Source organism: Dermacentor variabilis, chromosome 7 (assembly GCF_050947875.1).
Source record: "Dermacentor variabilis isolate Ectoservices chromosome 7, ASM5094787v1, whole genome shotgun sequence".
NCBI lineage: Eukaryota > Metazoa > Arthropoda > Arachnida > Ixodida > Ixodidae > Dermacentor > Dermacentor variabilis.
Genome location: NC_134574.1, coordinates 26,194,843 through 26,222,012, shown reverse-complemented (window position 1 = coordinate 26,222,012; position 27,170 = coordinate 26,194,843). Strand labels below are relative to the sequence as shown.

Genomic DNA, 27,170 nt, shown 5'->3' with positions numbered 1-27,170 from the left:
ACAGACATCTGCTCCATCTCTGGCATGCTCGACAAAACGATGGAAGAGGTAGCGGCACAACCGCAGGCTGAAACAAAGAATCGCCCGGATCACAGCAGAAGCTGAGGAATACGCCAGCAGCCTCACTAATAGCAAATGGCACAACCTCGGCGACCGCCTTAATGGCACACTAAGCAGTTACAAAATGTCCTCCTCCTCGGAGCACTACTCAACCCAAGACACACAAAAACGCACAGAACGAACACCGTCCACACTATCATCCACAAACAACAAATGGATGATGACGCGCTCCTCCAAACACTGCAACAGAGATACATTGCTACATGTCCCCGACTGGAGTACGAAGACTATCCACACGAGGAAGAAACCCAATTGGATGGCGATATTACAGAGACAGAAGTGAGGGCAGCCTTACACGGCATAAGACGTAACACGGCGCCCGGAGGAGATGGCATTCACTATGCACTGCTACGCAACCTCGACGACCAGGCCATACGGCAACTCGCTGCTTACTACAACGACAATTGGAAAAACGGAACGCTTCCACAGGAATCGCGACACGCCGATATCACCTTAATTCCGAAACCCGGGAAACCGCTGTTCTTCCAAAATCACATACCCATTTCCCTGACTTCGTGTACTTGGCAAACTCTTCGAGCACGTAGTTCTAAATCACCTCCAGCCTCACCTCGAACCAATCCTTCCGCAATACCTTGATCGGCTATCGACTAGGTCTTTCTGCGCAGGACATACTCCTACAAATTAAGGAGGATGTTGTGGATAGTCCAAGTACAGCTCAAACAAAAGCCATTCTAGCGTTAGACCTCAAAGGGGCCTTCGATAACATCTCACATCTTGCATTCTCCCGATGCGAAAAACGCATCTATGACTATGTCCGATCCTTTTTATCTGACCGAACAGCCACCATCGTCCTAGGTGAAATTCGGTCGGATATCATAAAACTTTACGGCAGAGGGACTCCGCAGGGTTCGGTTCTCTCACCCACCCGTTCAACGTGGCGATGGCAAAGCTACCACCGCTCCTCAACAAACTTCCGAACGTGCAGCACACCCTGTACGCAGATGATGTTACAACCTGGGTTACCACAGGGTCAGACGGCGCCATTCAAGACGCACTACAGGAAGCCGTAAATAAAGTACAAGAGTATGCAACAGCCGGAGGACTCACATGCGCAGCTGAGAAGTCGGAGCTCCTGCTTGTATTCAAAAAACGCAATAAGGTCGATATTTCACCAGCCATCACATTGCATCTCAATGGCTACGTTATTCCAAGGGTAGACAGACTACGTGTACTATGCCTTCACATACCACACAACGGGAAGGCCACACATACCCTACACGTGTCCCGCCAACAACTTACCCAAGTAACGCACATGATAAAGCACATTATCAACCGCCGTCAAGGACTCCAAGAAAAAGATGTACTCCGAATTGTGCAAGCCCTCATAATTAGCCGATTAACCTATCACCTCCCCTATAATAATCTGACTCGGACTGAGATACGCCAGATGGACATCCTCCTCCGTACGGCACTAAAGGCAGCGCTGGGACTTCCCCAACATGCGTCTACGCAGCTCCTACTACGACTGTGGGTGCACAACACCATCCGCGAACTAGTTGAAGGTCATCTTAACAGCCAATTGCAACGTCTGCAACGAACAATGCAGGGGTGCCACATTCTATCCCGGTTAGGATACCAAACACCAAGAAAACCAGAACAGGAAAACCGCACACTTCTGCTTAGCAATCGCAACAAAGTTCACGTGACCCCGATTCCCCGGAATATGCACCCTGACTGTCATAAAGGCCGAAGAAACGCAAGAGCACAAGCCCTGGCTCCACTCTTTGGCGATAACACATCGAACACACCGGTCCTATACACCGACGTGGCCCGCTACCCACAGAAACGTGCCCTATGTCTAGTCGCAATAGATAGTGCAGACATTCTGAGGGCTTCGGCCACGCTAAACACTGTGACAGTGGCACGGCGGAGGAGGCTGCTATCGCCCTAGCCATCGTACACGCTTCAACCATGCCAGCACCGGATGGACCTATCACAGTGGTCGCTGATCCACAGACCGCCTGCACGACTTTGGCACAAGGGAGGGTGACAGCCTACACACACCGCATCCTTACATCATTACACCCCACAGCGTTACACAGGGTGTGTATCGTCTGGACAACTGGACACGCCTCTCTCCATGGTAATGAACGCGCTAATGCGGTAGCACGAGAGCTCGCTAACCGGGCACCATTGGAACATCTGTCCAACCCAGACGACGCACCGACAGAACCACTGAACTGCACTGAAACTCTACAATATTACAGAGATACCAGGAGACACTTCCCTCCACCGCATAATTCCCTTAATCGAGAAGATGCCGTCGCGTGGCGACAGCTTCAAACTAATTCATTTCCCTGCCTCTTTTATCGTCACCTCTTCCACCCCACACAATATCCCTCATACTGTCCCCATTGTGGAGCAAAGCCTACAGTATATCATTGCACCTGGGAGTGGCCACACCCTTCGGGCTACTCCCCTATTCCCTCACCTTCCTCCTGGGAGACTGCGCTGACCAGCTCAGACCCGCAAGAGCAGCGATGGCTGATCCGGCGGGCACGCAAAGTGGCGCTAGCCAATGGCGCCCTGAACTAAGGCTCCACCCTGTGAGGAAGTCGCCCAATCTTATGAAAAATAAATGTTTTCCCTCTCTCTCTCTCTCTCTCTCTCTCTCTCCCTTAAACATTGGCTCATACCCCCGTAAACTCGGCCTTCCCATTACGACGACAGAAGAGAAGTGAAATTCTACGCTGGAATGACAAGCGGTAACGGAGCAGCTGTAGAAGAAGACGACGAATGCGGGAGCAGCCGCACCAGCGCGTTCGCGAGATGATGATAGTTTCTTTTTTCTACATGCAGCCACAACAGCAAGGGAACTAGCCCTAATAGCTTAGCTGTAAAAATTAGGCATCATGCCATGACAACGATCTTGTTGATGCGCCAGGAGGAAACACTATCCTGCTTGTCTGCTATGCGCTCGAAGAGCACAGGAATTTCTCTGCAAGCACCAATGGAAACCAACAACTCTTGCATTTAATTTTTTTACATAGTTTTTATGTTTCAGATCTCGTTTTCAATATCCTTCGGCTTGTAATTTTCTTTCCGTACTAGCAACGTACGTACAGCGCATCTGTGTGAAAACTTTTATTTTTCTGTTCAAGATGCGTGAGCAGCATGCCATGGCGCGCGGCTGTGTTCTTTTTTTTGGGGGGGGGCACAACATAAGGGGGAACAAATTTGGTTTATTCACTGTTTTTATTACAAACCTATCGCGCTGCAAGGCATTCAATGCACAACACAAAAATCTAGAGCTGAGTATCTCATTAATGAGTACAAATGGACGCATTCTGTACTACGATCATACATGCATAAAAAAACCTCCTACAATTTCTACACAATACGCCAATGCAATTATTGTAGCAACACTTATTTGTGAATAATAAAAAAAACTATCAAGAGCAGTAGATACACGTTTTTCGCACACCAGTAAAACAAACACCTTTTTTTATTCCATAGAACGGGTATGCTTGCTAGTCCGCAAAATATGCTATACCTGGTGAATTTTCTGTACCGCTCTCCTTGTGCTAATGTGCCGATAAATATTCTGCAAATTCTATGGAAAAATTCTATATTTGTTTATATAAAGTTTTGTTTCGCGACACAGCATGCAATGCTCCTAAAGACTCATTCAGATCTATAGCATTGCGAACGAAGTATCCTTACGAGATTCCTTACGGTCATACTGCAGATGTTCCTTAAAATTTGTAATGCACTTTGCTCTATCGTCATCTAGGCATAAATTACACATTTTCATGACAATAACAACAAATAGCGCCACGTTTATTTTTCTAGAAACATTAAATTCAGCAGAAGCATGTGGCATCCCAATTTTCGTTGCGGCGACATACATTCATAGCATGTTGGTAAGGGTTCGATTCGTCCACTCCGTGAGGTCATTGGTTTGCGGGTAGTAAGGAGTGGAATGACGATATGCAGAATTACAAAGCCGTAAAAGTTCTTCAACGACGTCGGCGGTGAATTGCCGTCCACCGTCACTGACGACAACGCGCGGAGCGCCGTAACGTAGCATGACGTGATGCAACAAAAAATAGGAGGCATCTGCTGCAGCGGCAGATGGAAGTGCCGCCATTTCTGTGTAGCGAGTAAGATAATCTGCGGGTACTATAATCCAGCGATAGCCAGCTGACGTATTTGGCAGCGGGCCGAGCAAGTCGATGCCGACTTTTTCAAAGGGTAATGTCGGCGCCCTACTGGTTGCAAGTAGCCTGCTGGAGCCATCTTCGTTTGCTGGTGGCGCTGGCAAACAGAACAGCTGCCGACATGCTGTTCAATTGTTTTCAAGAGCATGGGCGAGAAAAATCTCTGGTGAAGTCGGTTAGTGTGCGTGCGAAGCCAAGGTGCCCGGACGGGAAATCGCCATGCATGGAACGGACGACAGCAGGGTGCACGTTTTTTTTTTTTTTTGGGTACAACTAGGAGCAATGGAGGGCCATCCGCTGAGTATTTTTTTGTACAGCAAACCATTATTAAAAGTAAACGTCGTTGTTCTTGCTGACTCACGTAGCTACCCGCAGAGATATAAGAGTATGGTCGCAACATTGCTAGATCTCGAAGGTATTCAGGTCTGGAAAGTCGAAATAGATGGAAACTAGGTAGTCGTCGAAATAATCATCGTCAGCTTTAGCGTGCGGCGAAGGGAGACGGGATAGGCAATCAGCATCCGCGTGACATCGTCCGCTCTTGTAGGTGACGGCGAACTGTACTCTTGAAGGCGCAAAGCCTAGCGGGCCAACCGGCCAGATGGGTCAGCAGCCCAACGAGCCAACGGAGTGCATGATGGTCAGTCACTATCATGTATGCGTGGTCGTGCAGATACGGACGGAACTTCTGAATGGGGAAGACGACTGCTAGACACTCGAGTTCAGTAATTGTGCAAATTCTCTCCGCTTTTTTAAGTGTGCAACTAGCCTAGGCAATGACATGTTGGCGGCCACCGCATATATGAACAAACACAGCGCCAACACCTACACCGCTGCTGTCAGTATGCAGCTCTGTTGACGCCTCCGCATCAAAATGCCGCAGAACCGGTCCAGAGGAGGAGGAATGAACAGTTATTGTGAGAAACAGCGAGAAAGTGTTCTTTCTTTGCCCTAGGAGGGCGGCTCTCTTAGTCCAGAAAGCCGTTGGCTAATGCCGATGCCCGAGCCCAGTCCACCAGATTTCACTGATCTTCCAAGCTCTGTGCCCTTTAACATAGCCTCCAACGTTTTTTTCGATCACTTGTAGCGGTCCTGAGGCATCATTTTGACTGTTTTTCAGCGCGGTGTGGGCACACCAACACCGTGTGTTGGAGGGTGTCTGGTACATCACAATATCGGCATAGGTATGAGAATTTGGTAGAGTGCATCTGGTGCATGGATAATTCCATGGACATACGTATTCGTTTGTAGTTTGCGGAGGGCGGTGGCTTCTTCCTTGCTTAATTTTGGATGTGTTAAAGGATATTGTCTTCTTTCCAGTCAGCTAACTTCAGCAATATCGATTCCATTGAGTCTGACGTTGGCATCTGGGGCGACGTAGACTGGCGGTCTTCCCCGGGTTCTTGCCTTGAGTTTAAGTAGCTCCAATTTTTTCAGGGGCGCACTGGATACCGCATCTTCAGAGTTACTGCTCTATCCGATCGATTGCCGGTCCAGAAGTCAACAAAAATTTCAGCTGTTCAAGCAGACTCGCAGACAGCGGTCCATTAGTATTGGGTGTCTTTGTGAAAGAAAGACGTGAGGAGAGAGGTAAGCTGTGCGAAATTCTTGATAAAGGGCCGGAAATATGAGAAAACATCCTAAAAACTTCGCAGGTCTTTCCCCGTGTGTCTGGTCTGGTCCTATGATTTGTCGACCAGAAAGCCTAGTACGAGGACTTGACGCTCACCTAAATGACAATTCTTCGAGCTTAAACTAAGGCCAGCTTGCGGGAAACCGTCAAAAACGACCGACAGGCGCTAATTCCGCTCGCGAAATGTCCGGCTGAAGATAATGACGTCGTCTAAATAGCCAATGAAAAGTTCCCATCTGAGTCCGTGGAGCACGCTATTCATCAAACGCTCGCATGTAGTTGAAGTGTTGCATAAGCCAAATGGTATAACGTTGAACTCAGAGACCATCAGGTGTTATAAAGGCAGTCTTCTCCTTGTCTGAGGAGTGCATTGTAATTTGCAAATACCCTGACCGTGAATCACTAGCAGATAAATACGACGCGGAGTGGAGGCAGACGATGGCGTCGTCTATTCGTGGTACGGGTACGCGTCTTTCTTCGTGACGGTGGTCAGGAGGCGATAATCCGCACAGAATCTCCATGAGTTGACTTTTTTTTCTTGATAGGACCACAGGAGCAGCCCAGAGGCTACAGGATTCCTGGATAACTCTTTTGCGTAACATTTCTTCGACCTGCCCGGCGATGACTTTTCTCTTTAGAGGTGAAACGCGATACGGCTTCTGACAAATTGGCGTCGCTTGCCCTGTATGAACGCGGTGTTGAATATGAGACGCCAGTGGTGTATAGGACGGTCGTTGGTGTTGAGCAAAATCAAATATTGTTGTATAGGAAGCCAGCATTTCTTGAAGCAGACACTGCTCACTAGAAGACAGCGACTTCTTAATTATGCGCTTAAAGTCAGCAGAATTATCATGGTTGAAATCGGGGTTGGTGTTTTTTTCTGGCAGTTAACGATTCGACCGTTACGACGCTGACAATGGCTTGTTTGTCAAAGCTTGCCAGTTTAAGTCCTAGCGGCAAAATTATGGATTGTGTTGAAACGTTCACTAGCCACAAACGAGTACCACTACCAGTGGTGACAACGAGGATGCGAGGGACTGTCACATTTTTCTTGAGCGTGTTGTTTTAATCAGGCTCGGCTAACTAAAGCAAGAACCCGTACGAGGGCGAGAACATCGCTACTGGATACTTTCTAGTTGCGATGGGCGAGGAGTAAGATGATCTAGTAACGTTGGGCGAGAAGTATTGACAGGTACAAACACTGCAGTCTGAGGGAGCAAACACGCATTTTGCGGCAGGCAGAGGGCGTCCGCGGTATCACTGGTGTTATCTGTCATTGGAGTTCGCTCGTCCCGACGAAGAGAAATCGCGCCACCTCCACAATCCAATGTTGCCCGCCAATCACGCGAGAAATCAATTCCTAAAATAATGCCATGCGTTGTACGTGCAGGCACAGTAAATTCACTTCGAGATGTCCGGTCCCCTATCATACCTGAAACAGAACAGACCCTCAAGTGGGCGTAACATTTCCCCGCCAACTCCTCGAAAGTAGCGTTCCGATCCCAAGAAAACATAACTTTTTGTCCAAGACGATTTTTTGAAGGACAGGCTCATAACAGGAACTTCGAAAAGCACTCGCATTGTCAACTGAAATACAAACTTTGTTTTTTAAACATTATTGTACTAGGGTAAGGGGGTCTTGATGATGAATATATTGCGGCCGCACCTCCGTCGGCCACACCAGCTTGTTTCCCAGCGGCGGCGGTGCGAATGAGCGACGATGAGGTGACGGACAGCGCCGTTGTCGTGTCGGTGGTGGTGTAAGGCTGCGCTCGGAAACGGGGGAGCCGCTGCGGTTCACGCGTTCCTGCTGCAGCCGTTGGAAATAACTGGGATGCGGCCAGGGCTCGTCAGCGGGCACACGGGATGTATAGGAATTAAACCGTGGAGCACGCTGCGGGCGGCGATGCGAATACCTAGCAATGTCTCCAGGCACACCACAGCTGTAGCAAATACGGCAGTCGCGGCTTGTCACAGGTGACACCGTTGACATGGGTGTCACGGGTAAAAACGAACTCGCAGAGAGAGAGACAAAAGGGAAGGAAAGACAGGGAGGTTAGCCATTGTAAATACCGGCTGGCTACCCTGTGCTGGGGAAAGGGCAATAAAAGGAGAAGGAAGAGAGTAAAAACATGAAAAATGCACAGTAATGCCACGTCACTCACCACAATAGTAGGCTGCTTGTAAGAGGGAGCAGCCCGCGGAACAAATCGTTGTGGTGCATCTTGCCGGCGTCCGAGACTTGACGGTTGCGGTGGCAAGTTGCTGGTCTCCGGGCGATCACCATAGGTCCTGCGAGGCTCCCGGTAAGGCTAACGGGACCAGGTGGCCGGTGGCACACGAAAGCGATCGACAAATGCACAGTGATGATACGCATGAGCGTCGTCAACAACGTTAAGGCATTCAAGTTCTTTAACACTTGCCGAATCAACGAGATGTTGTCAAGGGCTAGGACGGACACACTTGCAATAGTAGTGACATTGCCCAAGCGTCTGAACTTTGGTCCAATCCTTCTAGATCAGACGGAGTACTAAGACCTTCCTTCGTTAGTAGAAAAGAATAAACATCTTCAGTGATTCCTTTCAGCAGATGTCCTACTTTGTCTTCGTCTGTCACGGTGGCGCTGACGATTCGGCATAATTTCAAAACAGCCTCTATATACGTTGTACAAGTTTCGCCAGGTAATTGAGCTCGTCGGGAAAGCGTCTGCTCAGCCTTCTTTTTCTTAGAGATTGGGTCTCCGAAGCACTTGGTGAATTCTTCTACAAAATTACCACAGCTCGTCAGAACGTTTTCGTAGTTTTCAAACCAGAGGAGCGCGGTTAAAGCGAGAAAACAAACCACCTTATTGAGCTTCGTCGCAGTGCTCCAGTGGTCGTGGCAACTCATTGCTTTGTAGCGTTTTAGCCAATCGTCGACTTCTTTGTTCGTTTTCCCGGAAATGGTGGGTGGCTCTCGCAGCGGTGTCCAGTAGCCAGCCTGCCCTGCGTGAATGCTGTCTGGTTCGCCGCCAGTGGGGTCATCATTGCCTTCTCCGGAATCGGCCATGTTCGCTGCTTGTGGTTGTAAACCGGCCAAGGGCCTACTCCGTCAAACAGCCGGTAGAGCTGGGTCGTCCAAGATCGTCCAGGAATGACCCAGCACCTCCGCCAAAGATGTTACTAAAGATGTTTATTCACAGAGCGAAACGAGGTCCACGAGGATGCCACAGGGAAGGCCCAGCCGGCGCGGAGTGCAAACGAGCCAATGCGAGCACACCCTGCTTGCTCATTCTCTGCTTCAGTTGCGCAGTGCTGCTGAATCATCATCATCAGCCTGGTTACGCCCACTGCAGGGCAAAGGCCTCTCCCATATTTCTTCAACTACCCCGGTTATGTACTAATTGTGGCCATGTTGTCCCTGCAAACTTCTTAATCTTATCCGCCCACGTAACTTTCTGCCCTCCCCTGCTATGCTTCCCTTCTCTTGGAATCCAGTTCGTAACCCTTAATGACCATCGATTATCTTCCCTCCTCATTACATGGCCTGCCCATGCCCCCATTTCTTTTTCTTGATTTCAACTAAGATCTTATTAAGTCGCGTTTGTTCCCTCACCCAATCTGCTCTTTTCTTATCCCTTAACGTTACACCTATCATTTTTCTTTCCATAGCTCGTTGCGTCGTCCTCAATTTAAGTAGAACCCTTTTCGTAAGGCTCCAGGTTTCTGCCCCATACGTAAGTACTGGTAAGACACAGCTCTTATACAATTTTGTCTTGAGGGATAATGGCCACCTCCTGTTCATGATCTGAGAATGCCTACCGAACGCATTCCTGCCTATTCTAAGTCTTCTAATTATTTTAGTCTCACGATCCGGATCCGTGGTCACTGCCTGCCCTAAGTAGATGTATTCCCTTAGCACTTCCAGTGCCTGGCTACCTATCGTAAACTGCTGTTCTCTTCCGAGACTATTAAACATTACTTTAGTTTTCTGCAGATTAATTTTGAATTTTGAGACCCATCCTTGTGCTGTATATATATATATATATATATATATATATATATATATATATATATATCATCAGGGCATTTGTATGTCCACTGCAGTACGAAGGCCTCTCCCAGAGATCTGTCTTGCGCTAGCTGATTCCAACTTTCACCTCCAAATTTAATCATTTGAACGCTCCACCTAATTTTCTGCCGTCCTTGACTGCGCTTGCCTTCCCTTGGGAACAAATCTTTAACTTTGTCGGTCCACCGCTTATCTGCCCTATGACCTGCGCAGGTCCATTAAAATAAACTGGTATTAAATTCTGGAGTTTTACATGCGGCAATCACAAATTCATTATGACACACGCCATAGCGGGGACTCCGGATTAATCTTTATCACTAGGGAAACTTTAACGTGCCCCCCAATGTACGGGACATGGGCGCTTTTGTATTTCACCTCCATCGGAATGAGGCCGCTGCGGCCTCGATTTGGTCCCGCGACCTCGTGCTTAAGAGATCAACGCCGTAGCCGCTAAGCCAACGCAGCCGGTTTTACCAGGTTTAGTTTTTTATTTTGTTGCCCTAATCTCAACTAGAACATTGATTACCCCTGTTTGCTCTCTGATCCACACCGCTCCCATCCTGTCTCTTCATGTCATGTCTAACATTCTTCGTTCCATCACTGTTTGCACTTTCCTTAACTTGTTATCCAGCTTCCATGTTAATATGTTAGTACCTTCAGAATGTGATGCTTGTACACTTTTCTTATCAACGTCAGCGGTAAGCTTCCACTCAGGATTTTGTAATGCTTATGGTATGCCCTCCAACCCATTTTTATTTTTTTTAATAATTTCCTTCTCATGACCAATGTTCCCCCGTGAGTAATTGACCTAAATAAGCGTACTCCTGCATAAACTTTAGAGGCTGACGTGCGATTGTGAATTATTGTTCCCTTGCCAGGCTATTAAACATTGCCTTTGTCTTCTGCATATTAATCCTCAACCCTACTCTTGCACTTTCTCGGTAAAGATATCGTTAAGTAATTTCTTGCGATTCATTCCCATTGTTGCTGAACAGGACAATGTCATCCGTAAACCGAAGCATGTTTAGATATTCGCCTATGATTCGCTCTCTTAAGCCTTCCAATTCTAATATCTTGAATACTTCCGAGCATGCAGTGACTAGCATTGCACAGTTTGTGTCTCTTTGCCCAAGCCCTTGCTTCGTAGTTCTTTTCACTTGTGAAGAAACATGGTGGCTGTGAACAACGTTCTTAGATACACTTCAGTTTCACAACGCCTCTCAGGAGATGGCCGAAGTGGTGGTCGCGCAATCTAGTGGCGTTGCGATCGCATCTTTCGTCACTTCTGCAGCTTCTGCTTTCACTTCTGTGTTGATTTTAGTGCATTTCTACGGCCTGTCGGTATACTGTCGTCATGTTGTTGGCGATGTTTGACGTGAGGCTGCTTTTTCCGGTGAAAAGTATCGCGCAGAAGTGTTTTGGCATCACATGACAGGGATAAGTTTCCTATGCGGTCCTGCTTTGTCCACGGCTTCTCCAGTGGCTAGATCCATACTAATGCTGGTGCTCACTGTTTTTGTTCGCACCGCGATGACGAAAGAGAGTTTTACACATGGAAACATGCTACCCCGAAAGGAAGAGTTCCTCACAGATAAGTGCGAAATGTGCGAACGTCATGTTAAGGACGACGGATACTTTTAAACGTTATTCTTGAAAACAATGGTATACTGATACTTGCGGGAAATATGGACGCGCGTTCGCGGCGCGATCTTAGACCTCATTTTTCCCAATCTTCATGAACGCATTTCGAAGCTAAGAAACGTGATACATGATGCGAAATTTGAGCGCAGCTCTATACGTGTTTTGATTTCGCGAAATATTGGTTGGCGCGTCTGATCTGGCTCGTGCGACACGTTGCAAAGGGAGCGAAGTGGGACGTCACTTCCTCACTAATCGAGAGATCCCGATAGGCAGCGCGTGGGTGACGCGTTGGCGCGATTGACAGTAGCCACCTCAGACAGACCTCCACTAATGCAGCGCATTGTTTCCGTTTTTGGTACCGGGCGACACGCTCGCCGCAGGCCATCGGTGAACAGACGACGGCATTAAAGCCCCTTGCTAATGGACTTTCGACGGCGTGTTCATCTGGCGCCATCTCGTAACGGTCGTCGCAAGTCTTTCGCGGCACTATGATTTCCTTCTCACGCTTTTGCCCTAAGCTCCTCCGCTTTCTGCCTCATGGTACCGCTGCACCCTCCTCCCCGCTGTCCTCCTCACGCCCCTTCTCTCTCGCCGTTTTGTCAGTACGTTCGGCACTACGCGTTCGATCTCATCTTTCGCTTTGCTCGGTTACGCCATAGGATAAGGACGACGCTAGCCGCTTAATAGCTGCTCATAATAGACGCTTAATAGCTGCGCTCTGAAATCTATTCGTAACGCATTTGGGTGAGTCCTATTTCCGGCGATTTACTCTGGAACAACCCGGTCAGGCTGGAGCAACTATGTAAAGACACAGCATTTGGATGCGATTATTTGTAAACCTTGGCATGCTTAATCAAGTTTTGTACGGTCATGATCATGCACTTATAAAAAAAGAAAAATATATAAGGTTATCGTTTACAGCCCACAGGTACACAGTCCGCCAGAAAAAGGAAAAAATACTTCGCAAAAGAAAATGTTGCTTAAGTAAATAAAAGGCGTCACAATGTTCGTTGCCAATTTTGTTCATCGAAATGAAAAACCTTTGAACTGTGAATGTTCAGTTTTGTAATCGGTTCTTGCCACTTCCTGCCGGTCACATTGAACGCACATCTTTCTGTATCCGCGAGTGACTGTCAAAATGCATTCGCTCTTGATACTGCTGCTTCTATACAGACTTTCATCGTCTTTATTACACATGTTAAGTATAGGCCGCAAAAAAAAACTGAGTACAGCGACGTGCCGGTTTCAACTTCGAAAAGTTGATTGGAAAGCTGAATCATCGCGCACGACTGCTTAATTCTGTAGTACAGCTTTAACTTCGAGCCAGCAGCTACGTGCGTTTTTCGAGATCGGCACCGGGTAACTTTTTTCGCATCATCCTTGCCATAAAGTTTTCATGTGGCAGCTCAACTACATTCACTGACGAGCGAGCGGTGCATGATAGGGGATTAAAGCAACCCTTCGCAGCAATTATACTGCAGACGAAGCACCGTGCCTGAAGAGAGACGTGACCGCGTGACCGTGAGTGACACAGATACACACACACCGTGAAGTCCCTGTTACTTAAGCTTTGTAGAGTCGTCCCAAAACTCTGAATGTGTAGCTAAACTGCATTTACCGACGGACAAGCGCTACAGGGCAGTCGGTGCAAACGACGCATTGCAGCAGGAGCAGACATAGTGCGGCGCGTGGTGAAAGACGCGACTGCAGCGCCGGTAGTTCCAACGACAGCCGCTGCGGCTACACCAGCCAGTGGGCGCGGATAGCGAACTGTGAAACTTAAGGTTTGCCTAAGGGCTGCGAACTCATGGTAGGCGTTTCCTAGGATATTCACGTATGCCTTCTGTACTCCTTGGTTAGGCGACGTCTCCATGAGTGCTGGTATCTCTACTTAATCAAATACCTTTTCCTAATCTATAAAAGTCAGAGAGTGGTCGATTGTACTCCGCAGATTTCTCAATTACGTGTTTGTGACATGGACGTGATCCATTGTAGAAAATCTCTTCATGAAACAAGCCTATAAGTTGACTGATGTGAGTGTTCCCCTGGTTCTGTTGGAAATTATCTTGGTGTATCACTTATACTATTCTGAAAGCAAGCCAATGGGCCTATAATGATTCAATTGTTTGACGTCTCCCTTCTTATCAATTATTATGTTGGAATACTTTAGGCTCTTTTTTACGCTTGAAGTCGTGTGGCATTCGTACAAAGGGCCGCAAGCTTTTTATTTTTTTTTTATTTGAACATACTGCAGGCCCTTTATGGTCCGTGCAGGAGTGGTACAGAAATGCAATGGAAACAAATCGTGGTGACAAGTAAATACACTGAATGCGGTTAATAAAAGAGTCGATGTTATTGCAATACACAATATCGTTAGTTAACTTGTTCTACTGGGAAATGGCAGGCGGTAAAGGGGAATGCTTGTGAACATTAACACGACTTGGGGGAAGATAGATTGTTCTGGAATGACTGTCGGGTTGAGCGTTTTGGAGGATCTTGCAGGTAATGAGAACGTGCTATTGGAAATGACCATGGTATAATTGATAGACGAATTTTAGTCACGAAATTGCTCTTCTCTGCGAGAGGGATTTTAGGTTTGCCCTTGCTAGCAGACCTGATAATACTGGACTGCCTTTTGTTGTCCGAATATACAAACCTAATTGCTAATTTTTGTATGCATTCTATTTTATTTATAAGGCATTTTTGATGAGGGCTCCAGATTATATCGGCGTATTCTAGGCATGGTCTTATTAGTGTTTTGTACGCATTTAGTTTGAGGTGTGGTGGTGCTGCGCGCAGTCTCCTTTTTATAAAGGACAGTTTGCCTATGGCTTTTTGACACATGGTCAAAATATGAGGCTCCCAGTTAAGGTTAGACGTGAGTTTAATGCCTAAGTATTTTACCTGGTTGCTTTTGTTGATTGTTGACCTTCCGATCGAATATGTAAGGTTAAGCGGGAGTTTCTTATTTGTGAAAGACATGTAATGTGTTTTTGATGTGTTCAGTTTCATGCCCCAAGTGTTGCACCAAGAGTAAATGGTTTGCAGTGAATTATGAAGTTCTATCTGGTCTTCTTAGTTGTGTACGACTGTGTACACGACACAGTTATCAGCAAACAGGCACATCTGAATTGAGTTTTAATGGAAAACTGGATGTCCTTAATGTACATCAAGAACAAAAGTGGTGCCAGAACTGATCCTTGAGGCACTCCGGAGAAGACATAGAGTGTTTGTGAAAGATTATTATCGATTGAAACGCTCTGTTTACGATTGGTTAGAAAACTGTTGATCCAGGATATTATTTTATTACTAATACCGAAAGTCCATAATTTTGTGAGTAAATCCTGGTGCCGAACTACGTCAAACGCTTTAGAAAAGTCTAAGAAAACTGCATCTAATTGGCCATCATTATTAAGTACGTTAGCTATGTCATGAGTTAACTCTGCTAGTTGGTTTATAGTTGACAGGCTTGATCTGAAACCATGTTGTTTATATAGAAGTTCGTTTGTTTCTAGGTGAGTTATTATGGCCTTAAATATTACGTGTTCCATTATTTTGCAGCATGAGCTTGTTAATGACACTGGGCGGTAGTTATTTAAATCTAATTTTGAGCCCGATTTATGTATTGGAATTATTGCAGCCTTGCGCCAATCATCTGGTAACACTGATGTTTGAAGAGAAAGAGTGAATATTTTAAGTAGATATTTTGATGTCCAGCTTGCGTATCGACTTAAGAATGAGTTAGAAATCTGATCGGGGCGGCAGATTTATTTTAAGATCGAGCTTATGCAATAGAGACAGTATGCCCTCCTCACTTAGTTAATTCTTCCATAGGTATTTTGACATCGTAAGGTGTTAAAGCTGTATTTGTAGCATGTTTCCTAAAAACTATCTGAAAGAAGTTATTCATTTCTTTAGCAATGAGTTCAGGGTCCTGAATAACATGATCCGAGATATTGATTTGCGTTATTTTTTCTCGTTCATCTGACAAATATCGCCAGAATTAGTGAGGGTCATGCGCCATAAACGAAGGTAATGTAGCGTCAAAGAAACGGACTTTTGCTTCCTATATTTTTTGTTTGAATGTACCGATAAGATCGTCTAATATGCACTTGGCTCCCTTTCTCCGCCGTCGTTTTATTTTTATTTTTAGTTGGATTATTTCACGTGTTATCGACGGGTATTCTCGGTTAACGCGTTTCTCGTATTTGGAATGAAGGTGTTTTCGGAATACTTAACAATATTTCTAAAACGCGTCCAGAGTTTTTGTACATTTGTTAGTTCATTGAATGAATGAAACTGGAATTCTAGGAAACCTAGTACAGCAGGATCATTTGCGCGTGTGTAATCCTTAAAGTATGTAGGTTGTGGTTTTTTGTATTTTCGCGTCGTCGAAATGGGACAGGTTAGAATAAGCGCTTTGTGGAATAAGTAAATATGATGATGCTGAAGTGATACGAGTCTTATCAGTTACCATTTGGCTCAGTGAAAACGTAAATGCCACGTCTAGCAGTGATTCTAAACTTGCGACATCACGGCCGTCATGTGAGCGGTTGTTCCAGTCTATTCCGGGAAGGTTCAAATCCCCGGCAATAATAAGTTTTGATCTAGAATTAGTATGTTTTGAAAGGTAATCATGAATCTGATCGATGAAGTCTGGTGCTGCATTTGGGGGCCGATAAGCGCCCCCTACAGTTATGTTTTTTGTTACAATATGTTATTTTTGCACCATAAGCTTTCATTGTCGGGAATACCATCAAGTTCTAAGGACTTTATATTATTTTTTAATTGCTATCGCGACACCGCCGCCTCTTGATCCTCTGTCTTTACGGAACAGTTTGTATGAAGGAGAATAACTTCAGAATCACGTACACCAGGGTTAAGCCACGTTTCTGTTATATTACTAAAATGTTAGGTTGATAAGACAAGATTAGGTTTTCTAATTGAACAAATTTATTTACCAACTATGGGCATATAGGGAAAGGATTCGTAGAGTTTTGGTAATGGGCTGTCATTTGGAAGCTTTCTTGTTTTTTTAGAGGACTTCAGCGAAGTCTAAGTGGAAAGGGACTGTTTAGAAAGACTTGCTTTTCTGCGGTAATTCCGTCCTAATATTCTTCACTGGGTCCCAAGTATACACTTTTTCATCGATTCTCAGTTTGTCGAATGTTAGCCTAACTTTCGCTCCGTTTTGCCCTTTCATTTACGGCTGAATGCCACAAGTGCGTGCGCATTTCCCTTACTCTCTTGGAAAGATCTTCGGAAACAGTTAATGGTGTGCCTTTCAGTTTGTAGCAGCAAGAAATATTTTGGTTTTTTTCGGCGTAATCAAACAATCTAAGGATGATCGGGCGGTCTCGGTTACTTGTGCGGGCACCTATCCCGTGAGTTCTTTCAAGGGTTTTCACTTCAATTCCTAGCGTTTCTTTTAAAATGTTTTCTCTCATTATCTTTTCGAGTGAAACTATATCTTCGTTAGGTTTTTTCCGTTACGCCGTAAGTAATGAAGTTGTTCCGTCGACTTCTATTTTCTAAATCGTCCAATTTCAATGCAAGATCTTGGATATGATTTTTTCGTGGTGTAATAATTATTTTCACATTCGGCCAACTTCTCTTCGCAATACTTCAGTCGTTCCATGTCGTTTTCTATTGCGGCAAGCCTAGTTTCCATGTTATCAACTGTTCGCTCAACCTTTTTTCAAGTTAGTTACTAGTTCTTTTAACGTTTTGTTGGTTTTAGATTGTTCTTTCAGAATTTGTTTCAGAAGGTCGTTATTAAGACGAGATTCTGAGTCTGACGTCAGACCGGGGTTAAGCTCGACATCGCCCGATGTTAGTAGCCATAGCTTAAATACATCATAGCACTCAACAATCAGTACAGCAAGAAAGTGTGGACTTGCAAGCACCGTCAGCGTTACATCATTGTCCCGTAAAGAGGGTACAGAATAGTTACTGACCTGCACAACGAAAAGAGCAGGAATAAGCATGGTCGTCTGGTCGGTGCCACCAAGTCCACTGAAGCGGATGGGATCATGGGTCGGGTTTATATACTGCCGAGCGCCTGATAAGGTTGACGTGACCGCATCCGTAACGTGGTCGCTGTGTAGCTGAAGGGCGTCGATCGTGATCGGAGTCTGCGCAGATTTGTTGTCCCGTGCTCTGTCATCCGAAGCCACTGGCATTGTTCCGTTTGCGTGCATGTGTGTGGCCTGCCCGGTGGTGAGGCCGCTTGGCCACAGCGCAATCTGCACAACGAAAAGAGCAGGAATAAGCATGGTCGTCTGGTCGGCGCCACCAAGTCCACTGCACAATATCACCAAGTCCACTCGAGCATAATATCACCTCCATATTTCATGAAATTGCCCACTCTTCTATCTTCTCCTGCCGCTTTTTTCTGGGAACATGGCTTGCAAAGTCAAGCTTCATGGCTAATCATAGAAGAAGCCTCTGTCTCTTTTTTTGCACTACTTTCACTAAAGGTTGAGTGGCTGCTCTGGGTACTCTACAGGTCAGTACAGAATTGTGTTATTTCTGCTATAACATCGAAATTGCTGTTGACATTACCCTGTTTATCTCACACTGCAGGCATGTTGCCGTGTACTATCACAAGTTCTCTTCTCACTAATTCCATACTGCGGCCATTTTTTACTGCTTTCTAAATATTTCCGACATTATGACTTCAAATATTCCTTCCTTTCGTCTTTTTTACCAGCTTTGACAGTTCAGCAAATTCTGTCTGATCTCTTGAGTTCAACACTTTCATACTTTGTCGGGTAGTATTTTTTATTAGTTCCCTTGCTACTGGGAGAGCTTACCTGCTGGTTAGCTTGGTGCCTTATCTCCCACTTTCAGTGCTGCTTCTTAAACCCGCCTAGTTACAATTTCATACTTTATCTGGGTGTTATATTCATCCCCCTGCTCTATAGCTGTTTTTTTTGCAAGCACCAGCCTTACATTCGTCTGTTTTTGCCCTTGCTGTATCATGTTGGTCTGTTTCTTCTCGACTAATTTTAATCCTTCTCTCTTCAAGTTAAGAGCAATGCTCTACTTCAATAATACATGGTCACTGCCTTTTACCCTACCTAACAGTTCTACATCCTGCACTATGCGGGGATCTGAAGAGAGTGGAAACTCTATTTCATTTCTTGTTTCCTCGTTTTTCCAGGTCCACTTCCGGCTACTGCACTTGCTAAAGCATTAATTATTCGGAGTTTATTTCTTTCGGCGTTCGGAGTTTATTTCTATCCTCTACTATTCCTCAAATCGATACTGTAATTTCATGTTGCTGGTTCCCCTGGGCAGCCTGCTTTTTCCTTGCCTTTGCATTGAAATCGCCCATGGCTACGGTGTACTGAGTTTGCCCCCTTTCTTTTTGGTAATTCAGTACCTTCATAAAACTATTCTATTCCTCATCATGACGGCAATTCGAAACATAGGCATGTACTACCTTCAATCTATATCTCCACTGTAGCTTGATTACAACAACTTGTACCTTTTGAATACTGCTCTAGAATTCATAAATATTGCCCGCTATGTCCTTATCAACTGGGAATCCCACCCCTCATTCTCGCTTACCAAGAAGACACCGGTAGCTGATGACACAGGCGTTCTTGCTATATATATACATACATATTCAAAGAAGCGCAGGCGCACGTAGAAACGCCCAAACTAACTTTTCATTTTGACGCTTCAGCCAAGGCCCGGCGTTTAACAAGAGCGCGATTGCAAGCATCCAAAGCTCGATTTCTACATTTTCTCTATACGGGTGAACCATCTTTTTAAAAACGTACGGCGTCATGAACACCAGCACGCATGTTTTTATTCAAAGGCTACCTACGGTTCTTTTTTTTCTTCGGCCTTGTCTATATATATGTCTATATTCGCGCCCTGTTTGAAAAAATCATTTGTTGAAGCTAGCGTATGGGTCTTGTACTACCTTAGTCCATGTTTTCTTTGCCCTTTATTTAGAGTATCAACATTGTGGTCTTGTTCTCGCTGACTTTAAAAATATTTTCATTTAGTAAAATCAGTAAATGATCCACCACGTTTTATTTCCCACATTTGCGGGGGGGGGGGGGGGGCACCAGACGAAAAGCGCCTCAAGGCAGCTTCAAGGTGCGAGGCACACCGCAAATACAGGAACACGAAAATCACAGTTCTCTCATCCATATTAGAGAAAATACCGTCAACTTCATTTGTTATAGACACCATAAGAATTAACAGGAATAAAGAGATTACGGCTACTCTACCCTATCGTGCACTTTACAATGTCCACTAATGCGCAGAAACATACGTTTTGCCAAAGTGCTTTTTTCGTGCATCTTTCTTACCTGCTCCCAGCAAGAGATCCGTGCCCCACATTTTCTGTTTTACTGCGCATCATACAATTAGTGGTCCACGTTATGAATTCGAACCATCATCATATGGTCATGCTTTGATAGCAGAATTGTCAAAGCGTACAAGTTGAAACTGAGCGGCAGGCCACTACAAGTTTGCTCGCTGGCCACATACAACCCATAACGAGCACGGAATCTCGTGCAGCCACAATTTAAAAGCTGTCTTCTGTCACAGGTATGAAGACCACGTGCGTCGTATTTCTTACGTTCATGTGCGGCGTGTCCTATTTCTGCGAAGGTAAGTTGCCCTATCTTGTTTTAAGTGCATGGCTTCCCAGACCTTTATGTCATTTAACAAAAAAAATCGCGGCATGCTTTAAGTAAAGGAACGACGATTGTCTTATTTCGTCTGCGAAACTACGTCTGTAGTGCGTCGCAACCTGGTAACTTCTCAACGAATATTTTCCGAGTGAGCAGTAGGACGCAACTTGTTGCCAATAGACCGATATCACTAACAATTTCACTACGCTACCGCTGTGGCAGCCCCACGCAGTGCAACATGGTCCATGTTGTCAACGTCGCGACTGTTCCCTGCTTTCTCAGCCTTCGTGTGGATATTTCAGCTTTACACCAGGCGTTTCGTCATCGAGCGCATCGACTTTCATCCATGCTCAACGATGGTGGGGTGTGCGTGCTGCGTGCCAGGATACAATAAAAACACGAAGATGCATCAGCTTTTTTATAAAGAACAATAACTGCAATAACGCACCAGGAATAGCAGCAAAGCCGGGGAGATCGACAGACCAGGAGATGTGTTTTGCGCCTATCCTTGCTTAGTTATAAGTATACATAAATAAACGCATCCTTCACAACGGTACGACGAGCGGTCGTTAGTTTAAAGAAAGAAAAAGAACAGGCTTGGATCGACTTCGTGTAGAGAACGCTCGCAAGCGCTCCATACCTGTTCACTCTTTGCGTGCGGTGTGCGCGTGCGGAGTTACAGTGGCCTGCATTGCTGTTCTTGCAAGCTTAGCAGATTTTTGTTTTGAGCTAGGCTTCGCACCTAGACAGCACTTTTTATTCCGCATCTTTCAATAAAACAATTGAAATCGTTCTTTCTTCCGGCTCGTAATCAGAGGCAGCGAAACTCCACATGTGGAGGTGCTCTCACGACGCTGTATTATTTTGTTTTTCTAAACGTGCCGCAAAGACAAAGATATTTACTGCTTGGCCGAACAACGCATGTTCAAAGAATACGATCTTCCTGCGAAATTCGCGTCAGAACAAAAGCGGTGCGCACCAAGCATTTAAATTTTTTGTAGAATCAAAACGTACCTCCACGTAAATCTTGTTGCGGCATTTTATGAACAATACAGCACATAGAAGTTCCTAATGCAAAATTTTCTTGCCTGACAGAGCCATGTTTTAGGAAATCTTTCAAAGAAATCCAGTGACAACCGTAAATGAAAACGTGTAGCTGGCGCAGATGCGATCAGAACACTATTAGCAAGACGGCGGCGCATAACCGAGGAAAACCTGGCGCATGCGCGTGAAGGTCGGTGATGTCACCCTACGTGTGGTGTTCTCTAAGCGACCGTTTTGTTGCCAGTATGTTGGGTATGTTGGAATCACACACTCACCAGCTTGCCTCGTCATCGTCAATCAACACTTGATTCACTAACGCGAGAGCTCACGCTCTTCGAACTGATATTGGCCAAAATATTATTCCGCCTGAAAAGGAATACCATGCAGCCGTCATTTCTTCAAAGTAAGATATGCTCTGCCGTAATCAAACGGTGTCAGCAGGACAAATTACTACCAACTGCAGTTATTATGCCCTGTTCAATAAAGCGTTCTGTGGAAGCGTCCGAAGGTTTAGCCCACGGTATGGACGCGGTGGTATGTGGTGAAACAGGGGAACGTTCCGGCAAGGTTAGGCACTGTATTGCTCCTGTTTCAATACGTCTTAATACAACATAGGACACCCCACTGCATTACAAGGTTTGCCATAGTGGGCCCAGTAGAGTTGCGAGACGGCTTCGTGGGAAAAACCTGCCACGCTTTGTCTTCTGGCTCGCAGTTTCGTCCTTGTGGCTCACGAAAGCTTCGATTCCACCGAATTCCTGGATTCAAGGTATGGCATGGGCGTAGTTGATATGTTTAAATATATGGATGACTATGTTTTATGCACCAGGATATAGTACGTTCGTTCTTTGATATTAAGCAAGCATGTAGAAGATGAAAACGAGGGAAGTCTTTAAATAAACACCATCTTGAATTGCAGGGAGAATTTCCCCACAGAGTGCCGTACGCGTTCACATCTCCTGCGACAACATATGGTTCAGGAAATTCATCTATGAATCTCTCGAAACTGGTTCCATGAAGCTAATAACTAAGAGAAATACATATAAAGCTGAGCTGATGCTAACAAGCTTATTGAAGAAGAACGCTCAACATCAACTGCCCCAAGTGTTATTTCCAGTTTTAAATGCCGGCAAGCAACATCTTTGTGGGCAAATAAAGCCAAACCAGTCGACGAGGTGGTAGCTTCCTCGCGGTCTTTGCGAAAAGTGGCATAAGTGCGCTGATTCGCAGAGCGTTTCCTGAACACACAGCATTCTCGGACTATATTTGTGAAGGTGCCTTCAAGCTTATGGAGAAGACACCTAACGTACCATTGCAATATTTGCGCATAACTCGTAGAAAAGAGATTTGTGCTCCGTGTCTAAGAGATAATATTGGCTTAAAAAGCGCTTTTTCTGGCCTGTGATACGGACAATTTTTTTTTATTGATCGCAAGAATCTCACTGCTCCTTAGGAGCTGGCGACACCGCCTATCTCGGTGTTTTGTCCACCGACTCGCGTCAGGCGATGGAGACCCACCCTTGCGAGCAGCGTTTCAAGACGGATTTACGCAGCGGACGCTCCTTGGTGTCATCTACAATGCGAGCGCAAGGTGGGGACGAGGATGCTCCGGGCAGCTCGCCAACTATGCCTCAAACCATTCGCCACAAACCGCCCCGTCGTCCTAACCGCACGACCTAAGTACCTGTTCTGGGTCTGACAACACCGGCGTCGAAGACGGGCTTCAACTGTACGAACGGGTGAGCACTAGCAACAATTGGGGCCCGACTCTGATACTAACGAACATCATATTTTACCTAGCGGGCACGGCACAAGTGTGCCTTCTGAACCACAAACACGAACTCACGAGCTGGAAGGTATGTAAGCAAAAGCTCCTCGACCTGTTCAGGAAGCCAATCGGATGGCGTCGTGCTGCGAAGAAATAACTTCCGTGCCGAGCTCAGACTTGCACCGAGTCTTATGTGAAGTACAGCCAGGACGTGCTCCCGCTTTGCCGTTTTATGCCGGAAACGGCATAAAACGATGCTGGAAACGGAAAAGGTTGCGCATATCCTCAAAGGTATCGCGGATGATGCGTTTACATTCCTGGTTATTAGGAACTCATCCACAGTGCAAGACGTCATCAATGAATGGCGACGCTATGAAGAAGCAAAAAGTCGCCGCATTACGCCGAACTTCACACGTCTTAAGAGCATGGCTGCGACGTCTGCCTGCGAGGACCTCCATCTCTGACCCGTTCCTCCGTTCCTGCGGCATCCGACAATACTGTGCGCATCATCCGGCGCGAGATTGAAGCAGCCCCCCCCCCCCCCCATTTCACCTTCAGGTGCGTAACCCCGACGATTTCCATGCAACAATTTCCCTTATCCAAACCGTTGTGTATCTAGAACTAGCGAACGCAGGATTGCAGACGCTTTGCCCAGTCAACGCACGTGACTACCATCCACCTGATGCACCTGAGTTATACAGAAGCCCATACATTAGCTCTAGTTATCAGAAGTTCCGCAGAATGGCGTGCTTCCGATAACAGGCCCATCTGCTTCTGTTGTGGACGCGTTGGACACATTTCCCGCCATTGTCGCAGTGCTTGGAACTCGCAGCCTTGGCCTAACTATCGAAACATCCGATGTTCAGCTGGTAGTTTCCGAATACCGGTACACAATGACGACGACAGTGCTCCGCCATCATCACCACCAGCACTATCAAACCGCTCAAATTCGACATTCCGGCAATTGCCCAGCTCACCTCTGTGTCGTTGCTCTCCTTCTCCCTCATACTCCTGCCACTCACCGGAAAACTGACGGGCGCAGCTCCGCAAGGTGAGCTTGCTGGACGATCCGACACGAAGTTCCTCTGCTCACACTACCTGGACACCACAACCTCATCAACGTAGACATGCACGCTGCACCCGTCATCGTCCTCATTGACACCGGCTCCCACACATCGGTCATGAACTCAAACCTCCGTACTCGTCTGAAGAAAGTTCTTACCCCTGCTCCGATCGCTGTAGTGCGCGTACCCGATCGTGCCACTCCGACTGTTTCTCGGTTGTGTACCGCCCATGTCACTGTTGCCGGACGCCACACTTCACTTTTGCTTTACGTCTTGGATCAGTGCCCACATGCAGTCATCTTAGAATTGACTTTCTCTCGGCACATTCGGATCTTATCGACTGCTCTGCAGCGGTTATCCAGCTCGCCTTACCGCATGCCATTGAACCTTCTGATCCGGCGCCGAGCCGGCTGTGCTCCGCCGATTACATTCGTCTACCACATCTAGCCGTGACCTACATCAAGATCTCTCATGCTCCTCCTTTAGGCGACGGTAATTACATTGTGACGCCCAACGCTACCTTCCTCTGTTCGCAGAATGTCTTATACACGTACTCCATCATAAGTATAAGAGACAGTGCCGCATGCAATTTTGGACTATGCTCGCAAAGTGCTACCCTAAGGTATCTATCTCTCTTGAAACCCTAGCAACAGCCTCGGAATATCATGTTTCCATCTTAACTGCTCCTACTGCACCGCCTCCTCCTGCTATTCATTCAAACCCCAAGATGTTCGATAACATAACCAAATTGATGGCCACTGACCTTCCGGCCCAACACGTCCAAGCGCCCCCTGGCCTGCTCATGTTGCACCAGGATATTTTTTATTATCTCAATGGCTGGCCACTGAGCCAAACAACAGTTGTCAAGCATCGGATTCGCACTGGCGATGCCAAGCCCATACACCGACGTTCCTATCGTATGTTCTCCGCTGAGCGCCAAGTTATATAAAAGGAAGTTGACAAAATGCTTACCCCTGATATCATCTAACCTTCTTCGAGCCCATGAGCATCTCCCGTCGTGCTCGTTAGAAACGAAGGACAGCATCTGGCGCTTTTGTATCGACTACTGGTATCTTAACCAAGTAACCAAAAACAACGTGTACCGCTTGCCTCGAATAGATGACGCCCTTGACTGTATCAGTGGTTCCGAGCATTTTCTTCGATAGACCTTCGTTTCGGCTATTGGCAGATTGCAGTTGACCGTATGGATCGTGAAAACACGGCCTTTATTACATCCGATGGGCTCTACCAGTCTAATGTGGTGTCATTCTGACTATGCAATGCTACCGCCACATTCGAACGAATGATGGACGCCCTCATTCAGGCTTCAAAGTGGTCAATCTGCTTATGCTACCTCGATGGTGTCATTGTCTTCTCGCCGACTTTTGACAGATACCTCGAGCGTCCCTCGAAAGTTCTTTCAGCGTTCCGCAACGCGGGACTTCAGCTCAATTCGACGAAGTGTCACTTCGGCCACCCGCAACATACTGTGCGCGGACACCTCGCCGACTCTTCCGCGGTTCGTCCCGATCCGGAGAAAGTTCACGTGGCCAAGGGTTTCTCTGCGTGAACCTGCTCAAATGACGTTCAAAGCTTTCCAGGCCTCTTCTCCTACTTCTGCAGATTCGTGAGAAACTTTGCTTACATCGCATACGCTCAAACAGTACTGCTTAAGAAAGACGCGACTTTGTCTGGGGTCCCCACCAAGCTAGTACATTCGCCGAGCTGACGACGCCACTAGTGTTGCCACCCATTCTCGGCCACTTTGATGTGTTCGCCCGAACGAAGGTTCCCACAGACGCCAGCGGTCATGGCATCGGCGCTGCTTTGACACAACGATAGCACGGTTGCGACCGTGTCATTGCCTACGCCAGCCATCTTCTGTCACCAGCCTCGATCACCGATCACTCGATTACTCGATCACCGAACCTGAATGCGTTACCCTCGTTTGGGCAGTGGGAAAATTTCGCCCCTGCCTCTACGAACAGCCTTTCGCGGTTATCACCGATCACCACGGCCTATGCTGGCTTTCGTCTTTAAAAGATCCAGCGGGACGTCTCGCTCGGTGGGCTCTACGGCTCCAGGAGTAGTCTTACACAGTGGTGTATAAGACAGGCCGACTTCATGAGGACGCTGATTGCTTGTCACGTCATGCAATAGATCCACCAGACCAGCCTGGTGGACTTGCGTCCTCGTGCTTACCGCCTTTGGTGACATCGCCGATGAGCAACGACGCGACCCTTACTTGAAAGACGTCATTCTCAGCCTAACGGACCTGACAAGTTCGCCCTCTTCGCGTGTGTTTGTGCTACCAGATGGCATATTGTACTGTTATAACATGCACCCTGATGTCCCTGAACATGTCCCTGTCCCTGAACTGGTCGTTCCCAAGCATATGCGTGAGATTGTACTCACTCAGTTGCATAATGTCCCAACTGGTCATCTGGCAGTCTAAGGTACACAAGACCGTGTTCGGCGTATTTATTGGCCCAGTATTTACCGTTCTGTTTGCCGTTACGTCACCCCCTGTAAATCTTGTCAGCACCGCAAAAAACACTGCGTCACTACCAGCTGGCCGTCTTCAGCCCATTGAAATACCACCTGCGCCATTCTTTCGGGTTGGTCTTGATCTCCTGGGCCCTTTTGCTCTATCGCTTAGTGGGAACAAGTGGATAGCAGTTGCTACGGACTGCGCCACCCGGTACGCGATCACAGGGGCTCTCCCTACCAGCAGTCCAACTGACGTCACTGACTTCCTTCTCGACGCAATGGTACTTCACCATGGCGCTCCCCGGCAACTCCTTACCGACTGGGGCCGCTACTTTCTCTCACAGGTGGTCCAGGACATCTTGCACACCTGCGCTACAAAGCACGAGTTTACAATGGCATATCACCCTCAGACCAACGGCCTCACAGACTGGCTCAATAAAGCTATCACAGAAATGCTCGCTCTGTCCGTCTCCACCGACCACCGTAACTGGTATGCTGCTCTGCCGTTCGTCACATTCGCTA

At 46.7% G+C, this 27,170-nt stretch overlaps 1 protein-coding gene across 2 annotated transcripts in view; it reads left to right on the top strand.

The window, feature by feature from the left end:
• LOC142588987 (uncharacterized) overlaps positions 1-27,170 on the top strand; it is a 185,643-nt gene that overhangs the window by 6,531 nt on the left and 151,942 nt on the right. For both annotated transcript variants that reach the window (XM_075700781.1, XM_075700780.1), the window contains exon 2: positions 20,197-20,259. In XM_075700781.1, the coding sequence (XP_075556896.1) occupies positions 20,199-20,259 (61 nt within the window). In that variant the 5' untranslated portion in view covers positions 20,197-20,198. The remainder of the gene's footprint in view (positions 1-20,196; positions 20,260-27,170) is intronic.